At 37.5% G+C, this 27,849-nt stretch overlaps 1 protein-coding gene across 11 annotated transcripts in view; it reads left to right on the top strand.

Moving 5' to 3' along the window:
- The window catches only part of LOC140194009 (kelch-like protein 29), a 483,953-nt gene that overhangs the window by 445,841 nt on the left and 10,263 nt on the right, over positions 1-27,849 (top strand). For 6 of the 11 annotated variants that reach the window (XM_072251311.1, XM_072251310.1, XM_072251308.1 and 3 more), the window contains 3 exons: positions 2,304-2,497; positions 7,487-7,631; positions 9,533-9,837. In XM_072251311.1, coding sequence (XP_072107412.1) covers positions 2,304-2,497; positions 7,487-7,631; positions 9,533-9,770 — 577 coding nt within the window. In that variant the 3' untranslated portion in view covers positions 9,771-9,837. Of the gene's footprint in view, positions 1-2,303; positions 2,498-7,486; positions 7,632-9,532; positions 9,838-12,387; positions 12,516-20,023; positions 20,059-26,669; positions 26,764-27,849 lie in introns of those variants that run through there. The other 5 variants (XM_072251316.1, XM_072251314.1, XM_072251315.1 and 2 more) reach the window with 4 other exon arrangements.

Raw genomic sequence — 27,849 nt, 5'->3', positions numbered from 1 at the left:
CTCTATGGAGTTGTCAGAAGTAACTATTTACTATTTATCCCCGTTGCCAGCAAATATTTCCTTTAAAAGTATCTATTCAGATAAATTTCAAAAGCTACTAATTAAATCTGATATTGCCACGTTTCCAGACAGTGTGTTCTGGAGCATTCCAACTTGGTTCATGAAACAAATCTCTTTTTCTATTGGTTTCTCTGTCAATTATTTCAAATCTGTTCCTCTTAGTTATCAGTTCTCATTTCAGTGGAATCTTTCCCCTTTTCTACGCAAGGCCCCTATTAATTTTGAACAAATCAAGTAATCATTTAATTCTTTGCTTTAAACCCACCTCTTCTAATCTGTCCAAATAGATGAATTCCAATGTTGAAATGAGCAAAGGAGTTCTGAGGTAAATGTTTTCACAAGCATTGTGAATGTATGATTTTATTATATATTAAAGTTTATGAAAATATAACTGCATCACCTGATTTTAATTTTATTGTAATATTTTCTGATTCAATACCTTGACAAGCTGCAGAAACTGTTTGATTAAAGGTTATCCAATGCAAGTCTAAACAGGCACTGTTGCACTCCATTAAATAACCCTGTGGCACTCCTTTACAATATCTTGTGTGTGCAAGAATCATATTCTAATGATGGAAATGTGCTGTTACAGCTTCCAGATTGACACCAAGATGTTTGTCTGTGCTGCAAACTGGGTTATGTTACCCTGCTGACATCTATTTAGACAAACAGTACAGATTTGTAAACACATTTGAGTAGACAACAATGGAATTCTGTCAATTGTCCTTCTATTCGAGGTGACATTTTGTGAAGCAAAGTGTTGAGTTTATCAGTTCAGCTCCACAATAACATATTAATCAGGAAAATTCTCAGCTCCAAGATATTTTTAAGATTTCAATTTCATGTCTGTGATTTGCTAATACTAATATTCATAAACTGATCAATTATAAGTTGAGTGACCAGATGTTTAGACCCCTTTATTAGTAAGGAATTCAATCAGAATAATTATAGTAATTTAATTATATTTCAGCCCTATTTTATTGCTACTCATTGAGCTACAGGGTCATCTAATTGGAAAGATAAGTAGATTTTTTTCCAACCTAATGATATGTAAAAACCAGAAGCTAAGGATTGTTTTACATTTGTTCACGTGATATGAAATGCCCACAATGTCAGTATTCAGCATTCATCCCCGAATTGCCCCTGAACTGATGAGTCAATCGCAAGTCAACTATATTGGTAGGTTTGGAGTCACAGTTAGGCCAGAAGAGGTAAGCACAGATTTTCTTCTGTGGAGAGCAGCAGTAAACCAGATGCATTTTTACAGCAATCCAGAAGCATTGCCATTACTAACTCTAGATTTATTTTAGTGCTTGTATTTAAACTCCTTGATGAGATTCAAACTCAGGTCTCTGGATCAAGACTCCAGAACTCTTAACAGGTGGTTCAATACTTTAACCACAAAGCTTCCCGGCCCTGTGGCCTTGGATGATTTGTATTCTTACCCTACCCCATTCATTATTGGAGCATGTCTGTCTTTACAACTGTCTTCCCACTGTAGATTATATCATGGAAAATTACATGGTTACATTTATGAATCTAAACACACAAAATTTATGACATTCCAAACACCATTGTTTAGAAATATGAGGCATTAAAGCTGAAATATACTAAGTACTTCAACACAGTAAAATTAACTTTCTTTAAAATGGTGGCACTCCTGAACCAGGTCAGTCGTACAATGCAAGAGGATAGGTCCTGCCGAATGATTCAGCTGTGATTTGCTGGCCATGTAGTCAGGATGGGTTAAACCCAACGATGTTTCCACAGGTTGAATGGAGCAGTAATGAGTTATAGGCTGGAAGATGATGAGAGGGGAAAAAAAAGGTAAAGCGCTCTACCTAATCCCACTGTTTCTAATAGTATATATTGTTCTTAATCAGGAGTTGACAGGTCCCAGCATTTTTGTATCCTTGGTGTTGTATGTCAGTCATAGGAATGATGAGTTGATAACTACTAGTTCTAATACATTGGCCACAAGCCTAGAGTAACATTAATAAATTTAGAGCACATTTTCTGTCCTAATTTATCATAATGGCCAAGATAAATACACAGCAGAAATCAGGCTGCATGGAGAACAGTGACATTAAGTAGCACAAAATGACAGTAAAATCCCAGTGCATAATATTAAATGAGTTACAAAATTGATGTTATTTATTGTGTAATTGCACTACTTAGTGAAAAGTAGTTGCCAAATCACCGCAGCTAGTGGTTAATGATGCTTGAAAATTCTGTTCTTCCAGGTATGATACAATTACCAATCAGTGGGAAACAGTGGCTCCTCTTCCCAAAGCTGTGCATTCTGCAGCTGCAACCGTGTGCGGAGGCAAAATCTACGTGTTTGGAGGTGTGAATGAGTCAGGACGGGCAGCTGGTGTTCTGCAATCATATGTCCTTCAAACAAACACATGGACTTTCATTGAATCTCCAATGATAGGTAAAGTAGCAATTACCCTAGAAAAGGACATTGCATTATCATGACATATAGTAAAAGCTGCATTATCCAGAATAGCATCAACTATATTTATTTTATAATCTGCATAAGTTGGATACACAATGAAGACAATGTTTTTGAAATTTGTCCAGGTTATATTTCCTGTGAGGAAGAATACTTGAATCTATAAAGAATTTCAGGGCAAATTTTCACATTTAAATTAATGCAGAGAATTTTTCATCATTATTCTACAAGCTTGTAAGAAATCATTAAAAGTATGAATGTGGTGAAAGTAAATTATAGTGAATAAGTGCACTAAAACCCAAAGTATTTTCTGTTCTATATTAGAAGATAATAGGCAGTTGGCAGTTCTTGTTGATGAACAACATTCCCCACCTCTGCCGTGCCCCTTTTCAGGGCAGCTTGTCCACCTTTGGTCCCCACCTGGCGCTCAGCCCTCGCCTGTGGCTCCAAGTAGCTGTAACACGTGCAGTGGCTGCATCCCGGTAAACCATTTTGGCAGACGGGCCAGACCAGGTGAGGATAGCTGACGGGTCTTCGACCCTCGGTGAGGTAGGGGATCTGCCTGTCCCAGCATGTGAAGTCTGGCCCTGGCAGATTGAGTGGAGGAGACCGATTAATGGTCTAACGGTCAAGAAGGCAGGCCAGCGGGCGTGGTGGAACGCTAAGAGCATGACAAGGCACTTAGACGTCCTGGTCATCCACTGCAAGAGATGGTGATCTCTTTAAACTCACCTGGCAGAAGGCAAAGACAAACCACTGCTGTAACTTGCCAAGTACATGATTTCCCAATATGTCAGAGCGGCGTGGAGGGAAATCGTCCACCAACTGGAAATTCTAGATGCGACCTAACGACGACGAAACTCTTTATATATTTTAACCATAAAGTTGTTCTTAGTGGTTACTGAAAGGTGAGAATGTAACAACTTTGTGCAAGTTAGAAAGTACTCATCTGGATCAGGGGAATCACTATCTTTATTAGAAATAATAAAGCAGCAAGCCAAATTCTTTTATTAATATTTCACATGAACACCAATGAGTGTTAGCATGCTAATTATTATCCCTTATTATCAAAAGTCGTACTTCATCCAAATGGATATGATTAACTGCTGTATCAGCTTAATATGGGTTAGTATTACTATTTTTTTAAATATTCTATCATTATGATTAATGTATTAAGGAAATATTGTTCATTTGCTCAGAATTTTAATTGAGTCTTGACTTTATTTATTTATATGCTACATCTGAAGGAGGGCTGCAAATTTGCCGTTGAATTTCCCCCTGTGATCAGCTCCTGTGTTTGGCTTGTGTGAGAGGATATCCTGTATGGAGAGGAGAGGGGCACTTTCAAAAAGAACAAATCTAAAGGATGCATTAGTCACGTCACATTTATGTATGAGAGGACATCTCTGTTCTGTGCCTTCCCAATGCAATAAAGAGTAGGAAATTGACTATGTGGACAGTCAATGATTCATAACCCAGAGTTCGATTGTTTCTCATACAGGTGCTACACTTCAACCTAGAAAAAAGTGATAGTACAGTCACCTATTAATAGTTTCAATGTCGGAAATTTAAATGTTACCTTACGATTGGGTCAGAGAAGCTAGGAAGTGATTTAAGACTGGACATTAAGGAATTGTTGTTATTCTTTTACTGGATGTGGCGGAAGGTGGTGTTGAGGGGCTTCTGGTGATAACGTTGTGCTTAGGGAGAATGATGATTCAAACCCAGCAGTGAAGGAACAATGAACAGCGTGAGGACTCACAGAGGAACCTACCATTTGCTTACTGCCTTTGTCTTCCTTCATGGCAGAGGTCATCCATTTGATAGTTTGATTTCAAAGTTATCCTTGAGGAGGAACTGCAGTACTTTTTGGTGATGGTGTAACCAAAATATGTCAACAGTGGAAAGAGTGAATATTTAGAGTGGACAATTTGACAATCAAGTGGGCTACTTCTTCTGGATCCTATTGAACATTAAATGTTGTTGGAATAGCAGTCATTCAGGCAAATTAGTATGTTCCACCATACACTTCTTCATATATGGGAATATATAAGACTTTCTGCTGAACTGCTTGTAACAGGCTACACAGTCCTTGACCTTTGTTAGAATATCTGTAAGTTTGCATTTTGTCAGTAATGACCACTCTCACATCTACTGTAATACATTGCTTTGAGAGGCTGGAAATGTCTGGAATTAACTCCAGCTTAAGCAAGGGCCTGGATCCATTGCAGTTCATTCTAACCACAACAGGTCTACAGATTATGCAATCTCACTGGGTCTCCACTCTGCTTTGGAGCATCTATATAACAGCAAAGCAGATATCAGGCTGCTGTTATTGATGTTGGTATTCAACCCCATTATTAATCAACAAGCATCAAAACCTGTGCCTCTGTTACTCCTCCTGCAACTGAATCTTCCACTTCCTTATCAGTGCGGATCAGTAAAAACATCTCCAACTCACTCCAACAGATGCATGTTAAGGATGTGTTCTTTGTCCACTGCTCCACTCTCTCTACACCCATTGAATGTGTGGCTAAGCACAGCTCAAACACCATCTGCATATAAAGTCACAGATGATACCATTCTTGTAGGAGAAATTTCAAATGATGACAAGGTGGTATATGGGAGAGAGAGAGTTTGCCTGGTTGAGTGGTCTCATGATGACAACCTCGCATTCAACATCACCAAGACCAAGGAATTGATGTGAACTTCAGGAAAGATAATCAGGAGAACACACACCAATCCTCATTGAAAGGTCAGCAGTGGAAAGGGTGAACAGCTTCAAGTTCCTAGGTATCAACATTTCCAAGGATTGGAGTCAAGCACATTAATGCAATCATGAAGAACGCACACCAATGCTTCTACTTCATTAGGAGCTGGAGGAGATTTGGTACTAAACCAAAGACTCTTGTAGATTTCTATAGATTTGGTGAACATTTTGACCAATTGCATCATAGACAGGTATAGAGATCACAATGCACAGGATTGCAAAGGCTGCAGAAGATTGTGGTTCCTGCCTGTCTCGTTATGTGCATGGTCCTCCCCACTGTTAAGGACATCTTCAAGAGGCAGTACCTCAAGTAGATGGCAACCATCACCAAGGACCTTCACCATCCAGAACATGTCCTCTTCTTGTTACTATCATCAGGGAGGTGGTACAGGCATCTGAGACATATACTCAACAATTTAGGACCAGCTTCTTCCCACCCATCCCCACCATCAGATTTCTGAACAGTCCATGAACCTACTTTAATCCTTTGGCACTATTTATTAGTTTTGAAGTTTCTGGGAATGTTATGTCTTTGCACTGTACTTCTGCACAATACCAGCATGTTATGTTGACAGAAGAACGGCGCCACTTGCAGCCTGCCCAACATAACCTTCATTTGATGGAAATAATGTATTTCACTGTATGCTCAGATGTGCATGTGACAAATTAAGCTAATCTTTAAAAATATAAATACTGCTTCTGCAAAACATCGCATTTCACAACAGTGACTTAAATCTGATTCAATGTGAATGGTATGGGTCTTGATGGTGATGCAAAGAATTGAGGGAAAAGATAAAAGAAGACAGATTTTGTATTGTTTTCTCTTGATAGTCTATTACCCTACGAGTACATATCCATTTTATATCTTTGCTCCCTTGGACATTAGGCTGTGCTTGTGAGTTATTTTAAAAGCACCAATTTGTTTCTTTAATAAAAAGGAAATAAATATGTGGGTATTTTCTATTTCTCTACATACAGATAATTCCAGATCAGCATAGTTACAAAAAGATTCAATCGGGTGGGAACTTGTAGCTTGTCACTATCTCTATGGCACTGTGTTTGTGATCACTTTGAAAATGGGAAAGATGTTCACAAGGCCATTTGTCTGTTGGTTCAAATGCCTCATTATGAAGTTCTTCATTATTTGCAAATATCTAGAAAATAATTTGTATATTCACAATATTACTAAATATTATTAAACTGTCAAAATTCCATCAATATTATAAAGCTCTGTGATGAAAAACCAGCAAGCAAAGACATACAGATAAAAAATATAATGAACCATTCTATTAGTAGCAGATACTGTTGAGTCACATTGTCAACTGTGCAGAAAGTGAAATTACTGATCAGAGGAAAGAACTCCCGAGTACTACTCCGATATCATCCATTCTTAAATGCTGGCACTAGACAGGATGATCAGTTTCTGATATTCCTTTGTCTCATTTCCTACGAGTTGTAATAAAGAAACATAGACTGTAAAGAGAGTGACTGGATATTTGTTGATTTGCCACAAAGTCCCCACATGCACATCGCAAGAGGTCTGTTACATTCCACTGTTATATTTGTGCTTATTCCTCTAATTCCATCCCACAAGTACAGAACTGGTTCAGACTTTGCACTAGTTGGGACATGGTCAATGAGGTTAAAATGGAATATAAAAATGACACAATTTCAACATGTACCAATCTTTGTTAAAGCGGCCATTTTTAAAGGCACAATAAAGGGCACATGAAGTACTTGCTTCAGGCAAAAGGCCTTTGATTATGGGAATCCTGCTCCATTTAAACCAAAAGTAAGTTTTTGGCCTATAGTAATTGTACTTAAAGAGAATTAGCCATGATATAACATGAGTCACAGATTCAAAAACCAGTGGCACTCTACTGTGATCAGGTGTTCACAACTCATCACTTATTACTGTCTTTCTACTGAGACATGATTTATCATTAGTCTGTTTCAATGGATTTATTGGCTACGTGAGTTTCATTGCTGTTAGTCTGATAGAGCACACATTATTTTTACAGTTGTGGAAATTACATGGTTCAATTAGAAATGCATTTTAAATGTATTAGGAAAACAACTCAGCAGATTATCAAGAAATTGCATTCATAATTATTTACACTATAATTTTATTTTGTAATGGCTGTATCTGAATTACTAACAGGAAGTTAAGTGTTGTATTTATTTTGTTCCATTAACAGATAACAAGTACGCTCCTGCAGTCACACTCAATGGTTTTGTCTTTATTCTTGGAGGTGCCTATGCCAGAGCAACTACCATATATGATCCCGACAAAGGGAATATCAAAGCGGGGCCAAACATGAATCACTCCAGACAATTCTGCAGGTACGAATAATCAAACAGTATGTTTTATATATAACTCAATAGAAGCAAAGCTATTCAGTTGGAAAACTGAATATCCCTTTTATCCCTTTCAATAAAGTGAGTCAGACAACAAAGAAGTTTTGGAAATTTGAGTTAGTTCTCTATCACAGTTAAACTATTTTAAGTTTAGAAGAAATACTGTAATTTGCACATGAATATTTCAAATGGTAAACACCACCATCACACCTCCTCCTCCCGCTTCAAATAGCCACTGATTTCCCCAATAATTTTTTATTGTTAACTTCTCTGAGATGCTCCAGTTTCACAGATGAAATAAATGTTTGGCAGCCATATCAGAACCAAACATCATCAAAGAGGAAACAATAAAGTCCCTAAGTCAAGGTGCAACCTTCACAGATATTAACATGGAGTTGACTGAAAGTCAGCACATAAATTTTATAAAGGCAACATTTTTGGCTTCCATGCCCTGCCTAGAGGCTCGTATATGATATCCAATGACTTTTCATATGATTTTACCAAAATCATATTAAATGGTCTGCGAATATACGTAAGAGACATACTCGTTGCCCACAAGTTGTTTGGGAGTATCCTGTCTTCATCTCAAGCTGGATCTAAAGGAGCCAACATTAAGGTTGGAGATTTGCTGGAGTTGGCATCAAGCAGGCCAGTTAATGGAAAACAGCAGGTCAGGTTAGGAAATTCAAAACTGTACAGGTGCTGGAAATCTGCAACAAAAATGGAAAATGCTGGAAATATCAGCAGGTCAGACAATATCTGTGGAAAGATGAACATTTGTGAATATGGAATTGGCAGGCATGATGTCATTGGTATCACAGAAGTGTGGCTGAAAATGGATCAGAGCTGGGAGCAATGATACATATCTATCAAAAATATCTAAAAATGATACATATCTCATTTTGCCTCCAGAGGTAGTGGTACAGGGAGATACATTAGGGACTCTTAGACAAGCACATGGATGATAGAAGAATAAAAGGCTTTGTGGGAGAGAAGGATTAGATTGATCTTCGAGCAGGTTAAAAGTTGGCATAGCATCGTAGCCGAAGGGGCTGTACTGTGCTGTAGTGTCCTATGAATGACACGATTAGATCTGAGAAAGATGGCAGACTGGGTAGCAGAGAAATATGAGTGTAACCATGCAAATATCTTTGGAAAAGTGAATACATGTTGCAGGTAGGATGAGGAGATATAGCTATGTAATCGTTGCTGATGTGGTTCTGGTACTCTGGGATGTGTCAGGGTTAGCAGTAAGCAAATGGATCAGCTTTTAATTTATTTTTACTGTTGAGCGTTCAGAGTTTAAACCCTGCACTATGCCATTGTTAGTTATGTGGTGCCTTTGAAAACAGAGGCTCAAGGCTGCTAATTATGCATAGTAAGAAAAACAACAGAAGTGCAATGAAGTGGATAAGCGAGTGATTCATTTAGTTTGAACTGTTAAATTTGTGGGTTAACTAAGTGATGTATTTTACTGAGATGTAAGGGACCACTTCTTAAATAAACTTGTGCAGTGCAAACCTCCCCTGCTGTGTGAAATACCTGATTACATATAATGTCCTACACATGATTGCCCATCCATTGTTAATTACAATCTGATTTGTGAAAAGCTGCCAGGGCAGTTATATTTTAGAGGGTGTTTTTGTTTTTTTTTGTGATAGAATTTTGCAGAATATTTGTTTGGCTATATTGAGAAGTATTGTTAGCAAATAACAAAAAGAGCTTTGAAAAGGTGTTTGAAACTTCTGCCCGCTGAAAATGTGGAATTAGCAGCTGTCAAACAATGGCAGAGACTGCCCTCTGGTGCTGTTGCCATGGCTATGTCATTGTGCAATTAATATCGGAGCCAGTTCTGTCATTGTCACATATCCTCTTCCTTTACTCAGGAATGGAAGGCAGAAGGCATCTCCTCTTGTCTCCTCAACTGTACATAGACCACAGATGTCCTTCCAACTGCCCCTAGCTCCAATGCTACTGCTCTCTATTGAGGGCTGGGTTGACACAAACTCTAGCTGGACGGGCCTGGACAGGGTGATTCTATCCCTTAGGAATTGTGCTTTTAATGCAAATAAACCATTAATTGTCAGTATCTTTTCTCTAATTATTGAAGTCAGTTCTGCATAATAAAACATTTTATATGGTTCCAAGAAATCATTTTGACATCCTGAACATTGTTTTACATGTTATCTTCTCCAAGAAGAATTAGCTCAATTCTCAATGTTTTTTTCTTGTAGAATCCACTTTGGCTGGTAGGTAGCAGGTACATGTAATTGAGCAATATGAACCCTTTAGGTAAAATATTGAAGTGCTTCTTTCTATGATTAATGGGCCAGAAACACCAGCCTTGGCATTGAACATTAGCACACTAGTGCACTGTAGTGGAGAAATATTAGTTGTCCCTGGACTCCTTCCCTGAGTAACCAGATAGCTTCATATGTTTCTAAACTGAGTGGCTAAATGCTTCTCATAATGAATCTCTTAGCATTACACCAGCTAGTCCTGCCCCATTCATTTGAAATGGGATCACCACTCTTCCGTGGCACAGAGGTAAGTGCTTATTTTTAATTTAGTATTAACTCTTTCAGATAATTTTGTTGCTTTTAAAGATTTGTTAAACACTTGTGGATTTGAGGGTTGATTAAGCTGGCTGTCAAATCTTTCAGTGATGTTTTGGGGACAAGTAGCCTTTGTTGTATTGTTGGAGGCCCTGCAAGAAGCTAGAACCAGGCTCTCCACATCCATGGCAAATATATGTAGGTCAATTATGGGTAAATCCCTATACCAGCTAGGTTTGGCCTCTTGGGGGTCAAATCGATTCAAAAGTTGAAAATCGAATAAATCGAAATTGGATAAATATCAGAAAGAATTTATAAAAATTGCATTGCCAAAAAGGCTATTGCAGTTACTTGGAAATCGGATTTGTATTTAAGTATGGATCGTTGGAATAATGAAATCTTTAGCTGTATTCCACTTGAAAAAATTACTTACAATTTAAAGAATAAATGTGATACATTTTTGAATATTTGGCACCCTTATTTACAAAAGATAGGATTGTATATATAGGTGCTCCGATGATAAAGATGTTGATCCTTTGGGGAAAGAAACAAATACATATATTAAATTTATTTCGAATCCCATGGAGCATGTGGAGACCTTCCAATATCCAGGCAGTCTTTCTTTCTTTCTTGTTTTTCTCTTTTTTCTTTTAGGTAGGGGTATGTATCAGGGGGAAGGGTTAAGGGGAGGGGGAAGGGTAGATATTATTCTATGTAATCAAGTTTGAAAATGGAATAAAAATTTTTTTTAAAAAAACTTGTTAATGGACAGCAGATTTTGGATATTCTGGTTTGAACCTCCTGATTCAAATCAAATTAAAATTGGGCATAGAAAGCAAAATACTGAGAAACATGAAGGAAGCAAAGAAAAGATTACCGACAATTAAGATCTGCAGAAAGGGACTCAACATTGGTAAAAAAAAAATTCCAGTGCCAGCTATTATGCTTGGCAGTGCATAAGATTTAATGTTACTTATATGTGAGTGAGCTCTCTTAGAATATAAGCAACATGTTAAAGGCAGGTAATGTAAAATTGTTAAAGTTACAAATTTAAATATTTTGTGATTGGTTGGCAATTTTGCTGATATTAAGTTTTATTGCAGCAACACACACAGAATGCTGGAGGAACTCAGCAAGCTAGACAGCTTCTATGGAAAAGAATAAATGGTCGATGTTTAGGACCAAGACCCTTCATCAGGACTGGGGAGAAGTTACGGTTAGAGCAAGAAGGTTGGGGGAGGGGAGGTAGAAGTACAAGGTTGTAGATGATAGGTGAAACAGGGAGGGGGGGTGAAGTAAAGAGCTGGAAAGCTAATAGGTGAAAGAGATAAAGGACTAGAGAAGGGGGAGAAATTTTATTGTCTTGCTAGATATTATATTTGAACTAAAATGTTTGTAATTTTGTGCCATATCCAAGTCTTGATTGATTCAAGCTTAGACTTATACAACTATAAAATCAAGGTGTTCTGCTGAAGAGTAGATCTGCTATACAATTGATCAACTAAAACGGGAAAGGTAAGGGGTATAAGTGTTTTATTAATTATCAAAGAAAAGGATATAGTATCTATTATTCTAGAGGTCTGAGGGCTTTAGTGTTGCATTAACACAATGGTGAATGGTTCAGAAGGATGAATTTGTGCTTTTTACTTTACTGAAATCTACTGTTTGCAAATATAAAGTAGTACATTTTTAGTAAATTTTGGATCACATATTCATCAATCCCAATTTCAATAATTTCAGATGGCATAAACATCATCACAAAAAAAGTTGTTACTTAATAGTACCTTACAAACCAGATAGCTGTCAAAGATAGAGGCTGAAATATTTTTGAGTGTAATTGCTTAGTGTACAGTAAATGTGCCACTTCCATTTAATAAGGTTATTAACAGAAAACGTGAAATGGAAAAAGTATTTTTCAAAATAAATAAGTAATGTGAAAAGTCATTTAAAATTTTTTACTTTGTAAAAGGGATCTCTTTTTGTATTTATAAAAAGAATTGTCTTTTAATTATACGGTGAAAATGTTGAGCAGACCGCATAGGATATGAGCATGCTCTGGCAAAGCCAGAATTCATTATACATTTTTAAATGCCATGAAATGTTCATGGTAAGCTGATCACTGTTTTTCTTCTCCTTCCCTGTCTTTCTACTTCCTCTCTTCTGGAAACCCAATGACTACACTGTAGTGTCTGCTGCAGTCTGATCAGATTGCCTTAACGATGAGTCCTGAGCAATCTGAGTCTCCACAAGTGACAACAGCATTAACCTGCCCTGCCTGCCACAAGAAAAATCACTGTACATTTATTAAAAGCAGACTGCTTGAGTACAGTAAGTGAATGACATCATGTTTGCCTAGAGAAACTGCAGGTTTCAATATGAGAACAAGCTGTTCAGACCCACTATATCGACTCAAGCTTAGAGCCAGTGAAATAACTGGGATGGGTGGTGCAAGATCAACATAATTAATGAGTAGCACTGGAAGCCAGAAATGTATAATGCTGGGCCGATATTCAAAGGAAACTAGGATTATTCATTCACATGTAATCACAGGGCATCCACCAGACAACCAATAGCTATGCTAAAGTAACCCCTTCAAAATCAGGACCCCCATAATACATGCAGCTGAGTCTCAAAGTTAATTGGACCTAGGGTCGAATGAACAACTAGAATTGCAATACTACTCTTGGAAGCTCCTCTGTTAACTTCCTCACAAATGGAGGAGCTAGATTTTAATCAATCAGGAAATTCCTGCAGCAGTTGGTTGACCTCCACCACCTCCTGTAAATTCAAAGCTTTCATGATAAATTCCACTGATGATCTAATTCCTTTACTGAATTACAAGTACAATGCAGGCAATCTGGTCAATTTCATCGTGCAATCACCATCATGCTTTGTACTAGCTTTTTTTAAAGGAGTTTTGTAAGATCTGTCACTATCACAATGCTTCAAATAATTTAAAAAAAAACAATCTTTTACCATATTTCATCATTTTTGATAATACTGAGAACAAGGAAAAAGAGGCTAGCATCTTTCGTAAATTCACCACTGCGTGAAATGTGAAGCTTTGAATACAATATTCATAGGCAGGGTAACTCCATCTGCTTTCTGTCTCAATCCAATTGTATTACTCTTCTCAGCACAGCATGTTACTTACAGTATATTATCACTAGTCTGCAGTAGACTTCAAAACTAATGTTCTTATGTAACTATAAAACATTAAGTCCCCAAATAAAAATATCCCTTTTCATGGTTAAAGGCACCTTGCAGAAGGCTTCCAGCAGTCCTCAATCAGAGATTGGGATAGAGAGTCCCTGTTAAATTTCCATCAGTCACTTTGACTTTGAATTTGTCTTATCACTGCACTGATACAGTTTTCTGTAGATACACATATAATAGAATTGATCATTTTACAGCAGCATTGAACCATTGTCACTCACTGTGGACTTAGTTATCTTTTCAGGACATCTGAGCTGCAGCTGCTTTGGTATTTAAAGAATCTCAATGCTTTTAACAGACAAGTAATACATATCATTAATATCTTCTTTTCCTGATGTGTTGATGACCATATCTGATCCTGTTAATAGTTTAATGACTGCAGCAGTAAAGCATGTGGGGCAAACTGAAAGTATGTTCTGTGACATGAAATCTGCTAGGTGTTGTTATTAGTCTTACATTGGTAGTTTTTTTTCGATATTTATTAGAATCTGCTATCTTTTATTTATAGACATCTACTTTCCCTGCAAAAGACTTTGTTTTGCTCAGTCATTTCACTATGCCCAAATGCTACAATTGTTTTCATGGAGTAGATTTAAATTGGAAATACAAAATGAATTCCATGTCTAGATGTGTTCGTATCTTGAAAACAATTTAATATTCAGCCAGAGATTTAACTTAACACACACCATATATTTTGTTTTCACTATGTATTTGAATTATTCCAATTGAATATCTATTTTCAGAACATTCAATTCCTTAAGTAGTATATGAATGGTTAAATAGTAAAAGACAAGAGAATACATAATGATTGGCAGAATACAAAAGTGCTGTTCTTCAGAAATCTGCATTTGATCTTTAGTTTCTCCATCCATTGGAATAAAGGCCACGAAGTTTGGAGGCAAACCATTGTTTGCATAGGCCACCTGCAGTGGGCTTCGGCTTTGCTGTGCATTTGTAATATGCATTACACCAGACATAGGAGAGCCATAAGAAATAGGAGTGGATGTAGGCCATCTGGCCCTTCGAGCCTACTCTGCCATTCTGTAAGATCATGGTTGATTTGGCTGTAGGCTCAGCTCTATCTACCTGCCTTTCCCCTTAACCCTCAATTACCCTGCCATGCAAAAATCTATTTAACTGTGTGTTAAGTATATATAAGAGAACGCCATAGATTCACTACTCTGTGGGAAAAGCAGTTCCTCCTCATATCCATCCTAAATCTACTGTGATGGTATTGGGTTAGCTGACCACGAAGTTCTGAACTCAAATGAAGATCTTAAGTCCCATTAAATTTAGATAGCTACGGGTACCCTCACTGAAGGGAGGTTATACTGCAATGATCTTCGCTTCAAAGACTAGTTGTCTCCCCTTCCTACCAAAAGGGAGGTACTTCCAGCTAACTAAGTAGTTTAATGTAATTTAATTTTACACAGTTCATTTATTTTTAGTGATATATGTTTAAATCCAGGAGAAATTCTTAAAATACATTTAAGACTTGGAAGCTCACAATCTTAAAAAAAATTTCCAAATTACAAATTACTCTTTACTCTTTAAAGAAAATATTTCGTAAACACAGATACAATTCCTAAAAGCTGAAAAGACACACCATTGAGCTGCAGACAAATGAATCGTCCATTGCAGAAATCAAAGGCAGAGGAATGGATGCTAGTTCATCCTTATTTCTGTCATTCTTCTTGATATTCTTGGACCATTCCTAGTAAACCTAAATATTCTCTCCATTTATATGGTTTTTCTGCCACACAGGTGATTTCACATGTATATGATATTTTTCAGATACCTTTTTCCACAAATGGTTGAAAAGCTTCTGGAGACATAGATCCCAGGTACCCATAATTAAAACTGTGAAGCTGGCTCTCTGAGCATTTAAACCTCCCATCTATTAACAGTTTGGCTATTTGATGTGCTAAGTAATAGTATCCATGTGGTCTGCAAGTTTCCTTGAAGTAAATAATGAAGCCACGTTGTGGGGTTTGAAACAAACACAATTAAATAACGCCATTGTGGACCAGCATCCTATCTTCTATAGACAGATGTCCTTTTAACTTCAAACTGATTATCGCTTGCCATTTACAGTACTTGCACCACGACAACGGGCTGATCACCCTCCCCGTCCAGTGGCTCAGAGATATCCTTGACCACTGCACCTGGTAGGCAACACACCACCCAGGAGTCCCATTTGCAGCCACAGAAGCTTCTGTCTATTTCATTTATCATGGAATTCCCCACCATGATAACATGATATTTTTTTTCTTGCCCTCCTGTTCAGCAAAGCAACTCATGGTGCCATGACCTTGACTGCTACCTTCCCCTGATGAGCCATCTCCCCGACAATACCTACAGCTATGTCTGATTTGGATAGAGAAGACCATAGGAAAATACTGTACTACTTCCTTCTACTGCTCTGCTTGTTCGTCACACATTCCCTATCTTTCCTTAGGTGTGACTAACTCATTAAATGTACTATCCCCAACATTGTTAGCATGGCAGATGCTCTAAAGTGAAACCATACACAGCTCTAGGGCTGTCATGCAGTCTGTCAGGAACAGCAGCTGGACACACATCCTGGACATGTAGTTATCAGGAACTCTAGCAGCCTCCTGAGTTGCAGATTGCACAGGAGGAGCATGACATGGGTCTGAGCTCACCTGCCGTGTCTAAAAAGCTTTGAGGAAAAAAAATAGAGACAAAAAAAAACCTACACTCAGGTTAACTCACCCTCCTCACCAGAGCCCACACTTAAACAACCGGCAACATTTAGAGTCAAGACAGTAGCCCTTTCCAAATTGCCCACTCCATTTGAATTTGACTTTTTTTTGGCTGCTGACATTTGACCAATTAGCCAAAAACCTATTAACTAACAACTAGTTGACTTATCTCTTTTAAATTCCTACTTTTGCACAGATCTCACTCCTCCAAAGTGAAACGCACACGCAACAAGACTTGTTCTTTTCACTGCCACCTGCACCCACTTACAATTCTCCAAAGTAGAACTCACAATCTTCAAAAGAAAACTCTCAGTATACTTACTCAATACTGAAAGGCAAAGAAATGGTGGAGTACATGGAGTTGGACACCCATTTCAAAATGAAAAAGTGAATAAATATGTATACATAATAATAGAACATTGGACTTTATCTCAGAGACAGTGTTATATATTCTTATGCAGAGTTTTGTCCACATACAGCCTTCAGTTTAGTCATCACACTAAAGAAACAATGCAAACAGTTAATATCTGCTGATTCACAGTGCAAATTCCATCTCTAAACTAACCTCCATTAAATTTGAAGTTTCTGTAGTAAATCTAGAAGCTACAGATATCAGGCAGCATGTTCGTGCACATTCATCTTCACTTTTTTGTCATTTAAACACCAACTGGCTAGTTGTTAATTTTGTAACACAGTATACATTCAGCCCCTTTTCTAAGAAAAGATATGCTTGCATTGGAGAGGATCCAGAGGATGTTCACAAGAATGATCCAGGAATAATAGGGTTAATGTATGAGGAGCATTTCATGGCTCTGGGACTGTACTCATTGGAGTTTAGAAGAATGAGGGAGAAATCTCATTGACACCTATGGAATAGTGAAAGGCCCAGACAGAGTGGACATGGAGAGGATGTTTCCTATAGTGGAGAGCGTAGAACCAGAGGGCACAGCCTCAGAATAGAAGGATGTCCCTTTAGAACAGATAGGAGGAGGGGTTTCTCTCGCCAGAGTGTGGTGAATCTGTGGAATTCATTGCCACAGACAGTGGGTAAATTTAAAGCAGAAGTTGATAATTAGAAAGGGTGTCAAAGGTTATGGGGAGAAGGCAGGAGAATTGGGTTGAGAGGGATAATAAATCAGCCATAATAGAATGGCAGACAGACTCGATGGGCTGTATGTCCTAATTCTGCTCCTATGTCTCATGGTCTGAGGCAATTATAATGTTGGGTCACTAAGTGGTTATTTTCAGTGGTCTCAGTCTTAACAGCAAACTTATGACAGAACATTTGTTCTCACTTACATTCTACCATCCCTCCCAGTAAACTACAATCTGTTCCCAAATTATTCCACTACAACGTGCACCACCTACAAGTCCAGTTTGGCCAACTTGAAATGATCAAGATAATACAAAGCCACTGTAATACATGGTTAATGCTGGCAAAGGTGATAATGAACACGCAGTAAAAATTTCAGTAGTTACTTACACCAAGTCCTGCGTATCCTGGTTAAACTATACATCATGTGTTGATTATTGCAATATGTTTTACAGCATTACCTTATACAACCCCCAAGAGAATTGTATATCCAGTTTCCTAAATGACATTAAGAGGCATTTAATGAGAGCTTGAAGTTACTAAAGAGAGAAGAACAGATTTCACAAGTTAGCAAAACTGTGGCAGATGAAAAGACCAGTCGCAGTACTTTCTCAATCTCAAGGCTCAGCTCAGTAGGTGTACTTGGATTAGGATACCTGTTTCAAAGTTGCTGGAAGTAAGTGAACGTGTACAAAAGGATAATTGGAGAAAAGGCAAATGGAACATTGACTTTCATCTCAAAGGCACAGTTATAGATTCTTGTGTAGAGTTTTGTCCAGATCTCATCTGAAATACAGGTTTCAATTTTGACAGCACACCTCATGACGGATATATGGATATTAGAAAGGAGGATTACATGGAATACAAGTGTTGTATAGTGCAGTTGGTATAATATTTCCTTGAGTTGGTGATCTTGTCAGTGGTATTAAAAATAAAGGAATTCATGGTGGGCAATCCAAAACAAGAGTGGGCCAAATAGAGGCAAACAATTTGGTTGTGAAATCAGAAAGCAGTTTATCCACCCAAAGCATGATGAAGATTTCAAACTCTTAACAAACTCTCACGTTAGCAAAACCAGGATAAAACCACTTCTAGTAAATATGAGTGCCACAGGCACCAACCTGCTATCCAGAAGGAAGTCCAAACCGTGAAACACATCTCAACTGAATGCCCACCATTTTCAGTTTTAGGACGCACCTTCTTCAACCATTTAGTAATTCAGAAGACTTAGAATAGATATCAAACTCTAAAGTTTTCATGCCATAAAAAGGAGTTATTTCCATTAAGAGACTGTGGGTAATAAGGCAATAGAAGCATTTGTGGCAGAAATTGACAGTTTTTCTTTATCAGATGTTATCAACAAATATGGATGAAAGCCAGCTAACTTAAGTTTATTTTCGATAGCAGATTAGAGACAATAAAGTAAACAACCCCATATGTCTGTGTTCTAGTAGCAATAGAATATGAAAAGTATTGAAAGGCAATAAACCACACTTTACAGATAATACAAAAATCCTTCTCTCCAATAGGAAAAAGAACTTTTGTTACAAGTACATGCTCTTTTAACTGCCAACATTGCTGGCTAGAATTTATTATTAGTAACCAAATATATGTTCTGATTACTGTTTCATAACAGCTTAATCCTTGACTTATTTACCCTTTTATCTGGCATCAGAAATACTCCAGATACTAAGTCCTAACAGTTCTTAATTAAGTCCAGCATTCTTTCTTCTTGATTCATCTATGGTGTCTTACGATTTCTTAATGTGCATTGCTTTCATAACCAGACCAAGCAAGAACTGATATTCCAATCCTCTCAGTTTAGAGGCTATCATAATTTTCCAAAATATATATTAGACCAACTAATTCTACAGAAAATATATTAAAGCACTATTACCACATATATGCACCAATCAGATGTCTGTTCAAAATGTAAGCTAAATCTAGAAGCAGGGTTATACATCTCTTCACCTAACAAGATTGGTTTAAATAGATTTAACCAATCTCAGTTTAATCAGGTTCATGGCTTAAAACTATCCAGAAATTTTGCAGAAATAGAGAGGTGTCAGGAGGTTGCTGTGGCTGCAGTAAAAACGAAAAGGTCGGAAACCTGACGTGAAATTTTACTTCAGTAAGTATTCCTTAAGGCATGTAACACTTACCATTACAGTAGAATTTTCATTGTGTTTGTGAAAAGCAAGGATCTATGCTGAACAAAAGGTTTTAAAGAAAGCCTGTCTGTCTCCATCCCATTCAAACCCAGAACACAGATTTTAAATGAAAATTGATATCCTAAGAAATCTATTGTATGTCTAACACTGAGCAAAATGAAAGGAAACTAATCTAATTTAAAAGTGTCCCATTTTAGATATTGTAATTTCATTTTAAAATTCCTTGTTCAAATCATTGTGTGTACTAATCCATTAATAGTAGGAGAATATAGTAAAGAGATGTATATAAAATAAATCTTTATAAACAGCTGCACTGCATGAATATATTTACTACAAGCATTATTCAGGGAAATCTACTTATGAACCAGATAGTCAGCATTTACAAGGACTTGCTTTATTTTCTTTCAAGCACCATTTTGGAAACCAGGTTAGGTTTTGAATATTAAATATGCTGATAGGCTGATAGGCATAGTTTAGAAAAGAGAACGTTTGTCAGATGCCATTTGGCTCTCTCACCAGCCTAATGCATAATGTGCACTGAATACAACAGTGACATCTAGCTGTAGGATTTTGCTGTGTTAAGAGTGAAAACTAACTGTAAACATTATTTTAATAGGAAGAAGATTTTAAGCAAAGCAATTTTGTCTGAAGGTACTGAAAAACTAAGCATTGATTTCATTCTCAGGTGTAATGATAGCTTGATTATGTTCACAAGATAATGTGTCATCACAGTTTGAAACGGATAACAAGTATACCACAAGTGAAAATCCTTCACCGCAGGTGAACTGTTTAAGTTTACATACTTGTTTTTCCATGCTTTTGAAATTACTAAAGTGGTGAGAGCCTTTCTTGCTGTTAACCTCCTTGAAAAGGTAAAGCCCCAGTGAAAGAAGTGCAACAGATTTTAATGATAATCTAAACTATAATTAGTCCTGAATAGCCTCTTCATTTATAAGATTAATTTTACACAATCTAATTAATATTTGAAAGGTGGTAGATTAGGAAAGGGGAAGATGCCCTTGTGTACCTGTTGATTAAAGGAAGCATGCTTGTGCAGTAGTTTATAGGATGTTGGCATTTTGAAATAAGAGAATGTGAGGGCAGGAACAGGGTTTGTCTTATTGCAATTGTACAGGGCCTTATTGAGACCATACCTTGAGTATTGTGTGGAGTTATGGTCGCCTTAACTGAGGAAGGGTACTGTTGTTATTGAGGGAGTGCAATTCAGGCTCACAATGCTGATTCTTGGTATGGTATGACTGATGGGTTACTGAGAGATTGTGATGAATTTGGTTTATATTCACTAGTGTGTAGATGGATGAAAGGGGTCCTCATTGATAGTAAGATCTTGTTGAGACTAGATAGACAAATTGCAGGAACATTGTTCATAAAGGTATGTAAGCCTAGAGTAGTTGCCAAGGGAGATGAAGGAGTTGGTTTATCTAGGACTGAGAAATTTCTTCTCCCAGAGAGTACTGAACTTATGGATTCCTCCACCACAGAAGACAATCAAAGCATATAATTCAAGAAGGAGTTAGAGAAGGGACCAAAGTACATAGGGTTGAAAGAAGGCACAGGGCATTAAATTTGATCAGCAGTAATCATATGGAATGGCAGAGCAGCTTGAAAAGTAGAATATCTAAATCTTTCCATTTTCTGCCATCGATTTCAGAAGGGAGAAAGGCATGGCTGGATGCATAAGCACATGGAAGCCTTGAAAATGAGTTTGAGTACATAAAATTGGATAAATCCCCAAGGCCTGATCAAGAGCCCCCTAGGATGGTGTGGGAAGCTAGTGAAGAAATTACTGGTGCCTTTGCAGAGATTTTTGTGACTTCTTTAAATATGGGTGAGGTACCAAGGACTTGAGCGTGCCTTTAACCAAGAAGGGCTACCAGGATAAACCAAGGAACTACATTAGAAGGGGTTAGTTTACTAGAGGGGATTCTAGGAGATCTGTCAGTGTTATGAAAGGCAAGAAATGATTAAGGATGGTTAGCTTGGTTTTGTGCATGGGAAGTCATGCCTCACAAAATTTAACTGAGTTATTTTTTGAAGAGATGACCAATAGGATTGATGAAAGCATTAGGCTAGGCATTGTCTACATGGCTTTTTAGCAAGGGTTTTCTCAAGATCCCACTTGGTAAATTGGTCTAAAAGGTGAGATTACATGGGATCCTGAGTGATCTAGCCAACTGGTTACAAAATTGGCTTGGTGTAAACAGTCAACGAGCATGGTAGTGGAGTGTAATTTTTCTGATTGGATGCCCATGTCCTGTGGTGTGCTAACTAACCCTTGCTGTTAGTTATATTTATTAATTGTTTTGGTGAGAATAATGGTGACATGATTAGTAGGTTTGCAGATAACAGCAGAGTTGGTGGTGTGATGGATAGTGAATGGTTAAATTTACAAGAACATGTTGATCAAGCAGGAAAATGAGTAAAGGAATGGCAGAAGGAATTTAACTCTAATAAGTGCTAAAATATCCATTTTGAGAAGTTAAAGCAGGGCAAAACTTGCACAGTAAGTGATGGGGCTTGGGGAGAAGTGACAAGTGATGTGAAAGGAATATGGCATGCTTGCCTTCATCAGATGGTGCAGTGAGTACAAAAGTTGGTACGCCATGTGACTACTGGAATATTATGTGCAATTCTTGTTGCCATACTGTAGAAAGGATAAATTAATTTTTAAAAAATAGTTTATGATTGTCAAATGTACCAAGCTGCTGTGAAAAACTTGTCATGCATACTGTTCATGCAAATCAATTCATTACACCAGTGCACTGAGGTAGTACAATGTAACACAGATACAGAGTGCAGAAGAAAGGATATGATTAAGATAGTGAGGGTGTAGTAGAGATTCCTGTGGGTGTTACTGTGATTGAAGGCCTTGAGTTCTAAGGAGAAATTGGATAGTATGGAGCTAATGAGGCTGAATCGTGACTTTTGGATGTTTGTTAAATCATGAAGGGTATAGACAAGATTTTGTTCCTGGGTTAAGCAGGTCTAAGAGGGGAAAGGCTTAAAGGACCTGAGCGATAGGTTTTTCTACACAGATGTTGGTGGGTATACAGAATGAGTTGCCGGAGAGAGTAGTAGAGGAATGTGTGGTTGTGACATTTAAAACATATTTTGACAGATAAATGGGAAGGAAAGGTTTAGAGGACAAATGGGAGTAGCTCAGGAAGGCATCTTTGTTGGCATACACAAGTCGGACCAAAGGCCAGTTTCCCTGCTGTGTACAACTCTATGACACTAAGTAAATGAAATAAAAGCTGTTTATTCTACTGTAAGGAGTCTTGGAAATAAAACTTGGTGGAACTGTGACAGTCTTGCATAAGTATGATGTCATGGCTGTGGCTTAAAGCAAAGTAGGAATGGTAGCTGAACATCCCTGCTTGCAAGGTTTTCAGATGAGATTTAGAAAGGGTTTTAAAAAAAGAATTGTAATGGTATTAGGCTGAGGAAATCAATTACAGTTGAGAGATGGGAATGATAATTTAGACCATATGGGCTGAACAAATGAACAAAAAGACAATCACATTGGTGGGAGTGTAATATGTAGTATTGTACAGAAGTCTTAGTAAATGTAAAAAAACTAGAAAGCAAAGGTGCTTTCAAATATAATGAAATGAAAAGTTTCTAAATATTAAAAAAATACTGTAAAGAGCAGGAAACTAAAAAATTAAATCAAATCAATATTTGGTGTGACTACCCTTTTACCTGTAAAACTGCATCAATTCTCTTAGCAGTCATAAGACAATCAGCTCGGAGAATTTGCCAAAATTCTTCTGCAAACTTTGGCTGTCTCGCTTGCTTTGGTCTCTCCAGGTAATTCCAGCCAGCCTTGATGATATTGAGATCAGGGTTCTGTAAAAGCCATACTATCTGAAACATTATTAAAAAATCTAGGGTTCCTAGTTTACACAGTACTGTGGGCCCTCAGATGCTCAGAGGAAAGTAGAAAGAGGAATGTGGGAAAACATGGAAATAATGAGGCAATTACAGCAGAGATCAAGTATCCTACCACTGACAAGGCAGGATAATGTGTAGAAGATGCAGATGCTGCAGCAAATCCAACAGGGGAGAGGAAATAAACCTGTACAAGTTGAATAGATGGCAGAAACCAAAGTTCAGTTGGATTTAGTATGGATGTGGATAAGAATAAAGATAACTTAAACCTGGAATTGTATAATTTAAACCTGGAGTTGTAGAATTTAAACAAAGACCAGTTTTACTGGGCTTGGAAATGGAAACATCTACCTCAAAGTAGATGAATGCCAGATTAGGAAAATGTACTTGAGAAGGAATTGGTGAACATTCAGACCAATTTTGTTCCTACACCTTCTTCAAAATAAAATCACCATCTAGACCCCAATATACGTGGAGGAATGTGCAGGGAAGGAAAAGGCGAACAGAAATGGCATCCAGAATAAATACTGTGAATTGAACACTTCAGAGAGTTGTGCAGAGTTTAAATGAAGCAGAGGTGAAATTACAAAAAAAAACAAAGAAAAAGAGGGCATGGAAAAGAAAAATACATTTTACTGTAGCATACTAGATCACTATGTCCTCTCAGATGTACTGGTGCTTGTATATCTGCAGTAATTTCCTAAAGATGCAGAAACCAATCGAGTTGACAACCCATATTCAAGGGTTTTACATGATGCAGAGCCCCAAGAAGGACCTGACTGATTAATAGAGTAATGGAAACAGCTACCTCAAAGGACAGTGCTCTTTGATTATCATATACTGCTTGAAAATGTTCCAATACCCTTAAAACAATTCAAATAAAAATACTATTGAAGGCATCTTAAAACACTAGACTTACATTTAAAAAACATTAAGCTAAAGTAAACTAAAGAAGAATGAATAGACCATTTACCTACAAATGGATTGGTCCCTAAAGCCAGCCATCCCTAGTGTAAAGCTGAAGGTATTTAATGGGGTTTAAAACAAAATAGACCTTCAACTGATCTTGAGAGTTCTTCAGTAAACTACAGAAGGCCAGGACCAGGGTTATTGAGCTGCTAATTGATAAAGCCATCCATGGTATTATATTAACCTGAAAGCAACATGTGGCAGACCAGCTATACCCACTAAAGGGACTGGTGCCAAGGTAGATGAACATCAGCCATTGTTGTAATTGAAGAAATGGTGGGCCAAGCTAAACAATCAGGAGAGGATAAAACAGAGCCGGGGGTGAAGGCACACATCCTGCTGCCCTAGTGCATGGAACTGCAACAATAGCTCTGCGTCATTAATGTCAGCCTCTGTTACCCAGATTATCAGGTGCCATTTTGCTCAAAACAACAGCAACAAAAATACACTTTGAATATTGAAGATGGTAGGTAAAGCAAAGATAGTACCTGGGGTCAATGGAGATGGAAATCTTTTGTCAGAATCTGGTTCTGATGAAGAGTCTTTAGCCTGAAATATTAACTCTGTTTTTAAATCCATAGAGGCTGCCTGACCTGCTGAGTGCTTCTAGTTTTTCTTCTCTCTCTCTCTTTGTCTCGGTTTTAAATTTCCCCTGAAAGATATGTAAGGCTGAGCAATGGGGCACAGTGCTGTGATCAGCTAACTTCAACAAAGGGCCCTTGCAAATGTATCTAAAATACCCTCAACCACAGGTAAGCTGCTAGAGGATTGCAGGATGGTTACACTGTTGTTTAAGAAATGCTCTTTACAATAAACCAGGAATTTATAGGCCAGTGAGCTTGACCTTGGTAAGTTATTGAAAGGTATTGCAAGGGATTGGATATGTAAGTATTTGGTTTGGCAGGGCCAGATTAGGGATAGTCAACATGACTTTGTGCATGGTAGGTCATGTCTAACCAATCTTATAGAACTTTGAGGTTACCAGGAAAATTGATGAAGGAAAGAAAGAAGGTGTTGTCCACATGGACGTTAGCAAGGCCTTTGACAAGCTCCTGCATGGGAGGTTGCTCAAGAAGGTTCAGTCGCTTGGCATTCAGGATGAACTAAACTGGATTCGACATTGACTTTGTGCGGGAAGCCTGAGAGTGGTAGTAGAAGGTTGCTTCTCTGACTAGAGGCTTGTGACTAGTGATGTGCTGCAAGGATTGGTGTTGGGCTTGTTATTGTTTGTCATCTATATCATCAATCTGGATGATGATGTACTAAACAAGATCAAGAAATTTGCAGATGATACCAAGATTGAGGGTGTATTTGACAATTAGTAAGGCTATCAAAGCTTGCAGCGGAATCTGGACCAGCTGGAAAAATGGGTTGAAGATGGCAGATGGAATTTAATGCAAGCAAATGTGAGGTGTTTTACTTTGGGAGAACAAACCAGCATAAGACTTATGCAGTGAACAGTAGGGCACCAAAGAGTGTGGTAGAACAGAGGGATCTGGGAATAGTGATCCCTATTCTCTTGAAAGTAGGTAAGATCATAAAGTGAGCTTTTGGCACACTGGCCTTCATAAATCAAAGATTGAGTATAGGAGTTGGGACGTTTGTACAATAGTGTGCAGATGGTTTGCAAGTAAATAACATTTAAAACAAAATTAAAGCAATCTTGAACACAAGTTATCATATTTTGTTCTCAACTTATGGGAAATTATACATGGCTTAATGAATGATGTATCCAGTTTGTTATTAAATGTTTTCAGAGCATAGAAGCTTGTATTTATGAGTTACTTCCCTAACATATTTCTAAGATAGGCTTGCATCCATCATATTAAATAATGCAGATCATTTACTGTTTAAGGAACTGAACAGGATAAAGAAATTACATTTTTATAGCACCTTTCATGACCTGATCACATTGTAAAATTGTTTACACACAATTAAGTAATTTGAAATTTTGTATGAAGTAAAAATAACAACCAATATGTGGATAGCTCATAGTGAGATAAATGGCCAGATCATGTGTTGTAGCTTTTAGCTGACTGTTGAAAAGAATCATGGGATATTTTAAATCTATTTGTGGGCAAATGCGTGGGTCCAGAATTTAATGGCTCATCTTAAAAATGACACAGTGTTGTAATTAGTAGAGAATCAACTCACAACCCCAATGAACCAAGTTCACTTCTGATCTCCAGTGCTGTCTATGTGGAATATGCAGGTTCTCACTGTGCACATAGCATATGTCAATGGTAGAATCTATGGTGAATTGTGGTGATAGGTTTGTTTTATTTGGGGTGGGACGTTGGTTTGTAGAATAAAATGCTCTGTGAATTGGTATTGTCTCAATATGTTGAATGGCCTTTGTTTTATACTGTATGGAAATATAGAAGCCCCTTGGAATTGCCCTGATGCATTAGTCAATGTGTCCAAAGCTCTGGAGTGGGACTTGAATTTGCAACTCTGAGCAACGAATGCTACCAGGTAAAATGTGTGCTAGAGGCTAGCTGAATATTTTCTGGAATAACAATCCCCTGATACTTGTACTCTGTCTCTTTATGCCTGAAATAGCTTAAGGTATCAAATTGTCAATATGTCATACAAGACTCCATTCCTGCAACAGCACAGTGAAAATATTAATTTGCAGTTTAACCATGCAGAGTAGAACTCCAGGGAAACTTCTCATCCTCATTCCAGAATATGTAGAGCAGGTATGAGGGCAAGAGTAATCAAAGAGGATATAAGCACTCACCACAGAATCTGATTATTTGGGAGAGGCACAGGATACTTAGCTTGAAACTGCAACCCCACTGGAACTCAATACCTTCAAGAGAAGCAAAAACTATCTGAGATATTGAGTTCTCTTTTGGAACTTGTTTTGTATAATTTAATTCATCAATGTGTCTGGAAATAGATAAAGGTTAGTAAACAGAAAAAAAACAATTGGTTCTGTATGTATTATGCATGTTTTTATATATATAGTAAATATTCAAAGTTCAAATGAAATTTATCATCAAAGCAAATGACACCATATGCAACCTTGAGATTCAATTTTTTGCAGGCATACTTAATAAATCCATAAAAGAATAATAACCAGAATAGAACCAATGAAAGACCACATCGACATTGTGTTCAACCAGTGTGCAAAAAAACAAGCTGTGCAAATACAAAAAGAAAGAAATAATAATAAATATTGAGAACATGACAACTGTGAGAATGGATATGTTGGAAAGATCTTTTAATTGTAATTGAGGTAAAAATATTCCTATTTAATCATGATAAGTAGTCACCAACAAATAGTAAGTGTTCATCACAATTATTTGTCATTGGTATAAAATTATTCACACAATAAGCATCTGGACAGAATGGAAGCCTAAGAAGATCAAATGTAGTGGAGTCATAGAGTAACACAGGATAGATACAGGACCCACCCCCCAACCCAATGAGTCCATGCCATCCAGTTAGTCCCAATTTCTTGCAATTCGACCATATTCCTTTAAGCCTCACCCTCTGCATGTACCTGTCAAAATGACAGTATGGTCCCTGCCTTAGCCATTTCTGGCAGCTTGT

Source organism: Mobula birostris, chromosome 2, assembly GCF_030028105.1.
Source record: "Mobula birostris isolate sMobBir1 chromosome 2, sMobBir1.hap1, whole genome shotgun sequence".
In the NCBI taxonomy this organism is placed as follows: domain Eukaryota; kingdom Metazoa; phylum Chordata; class Chondrichthyes; order Myliobatiformes; family Myliobatidae; genus Mobula; species Mobula birostris.
Note: the sequence above shows the minus strand (reverse complement) of the source record. Positions and strands in the feature narration are given on the sequence as shown.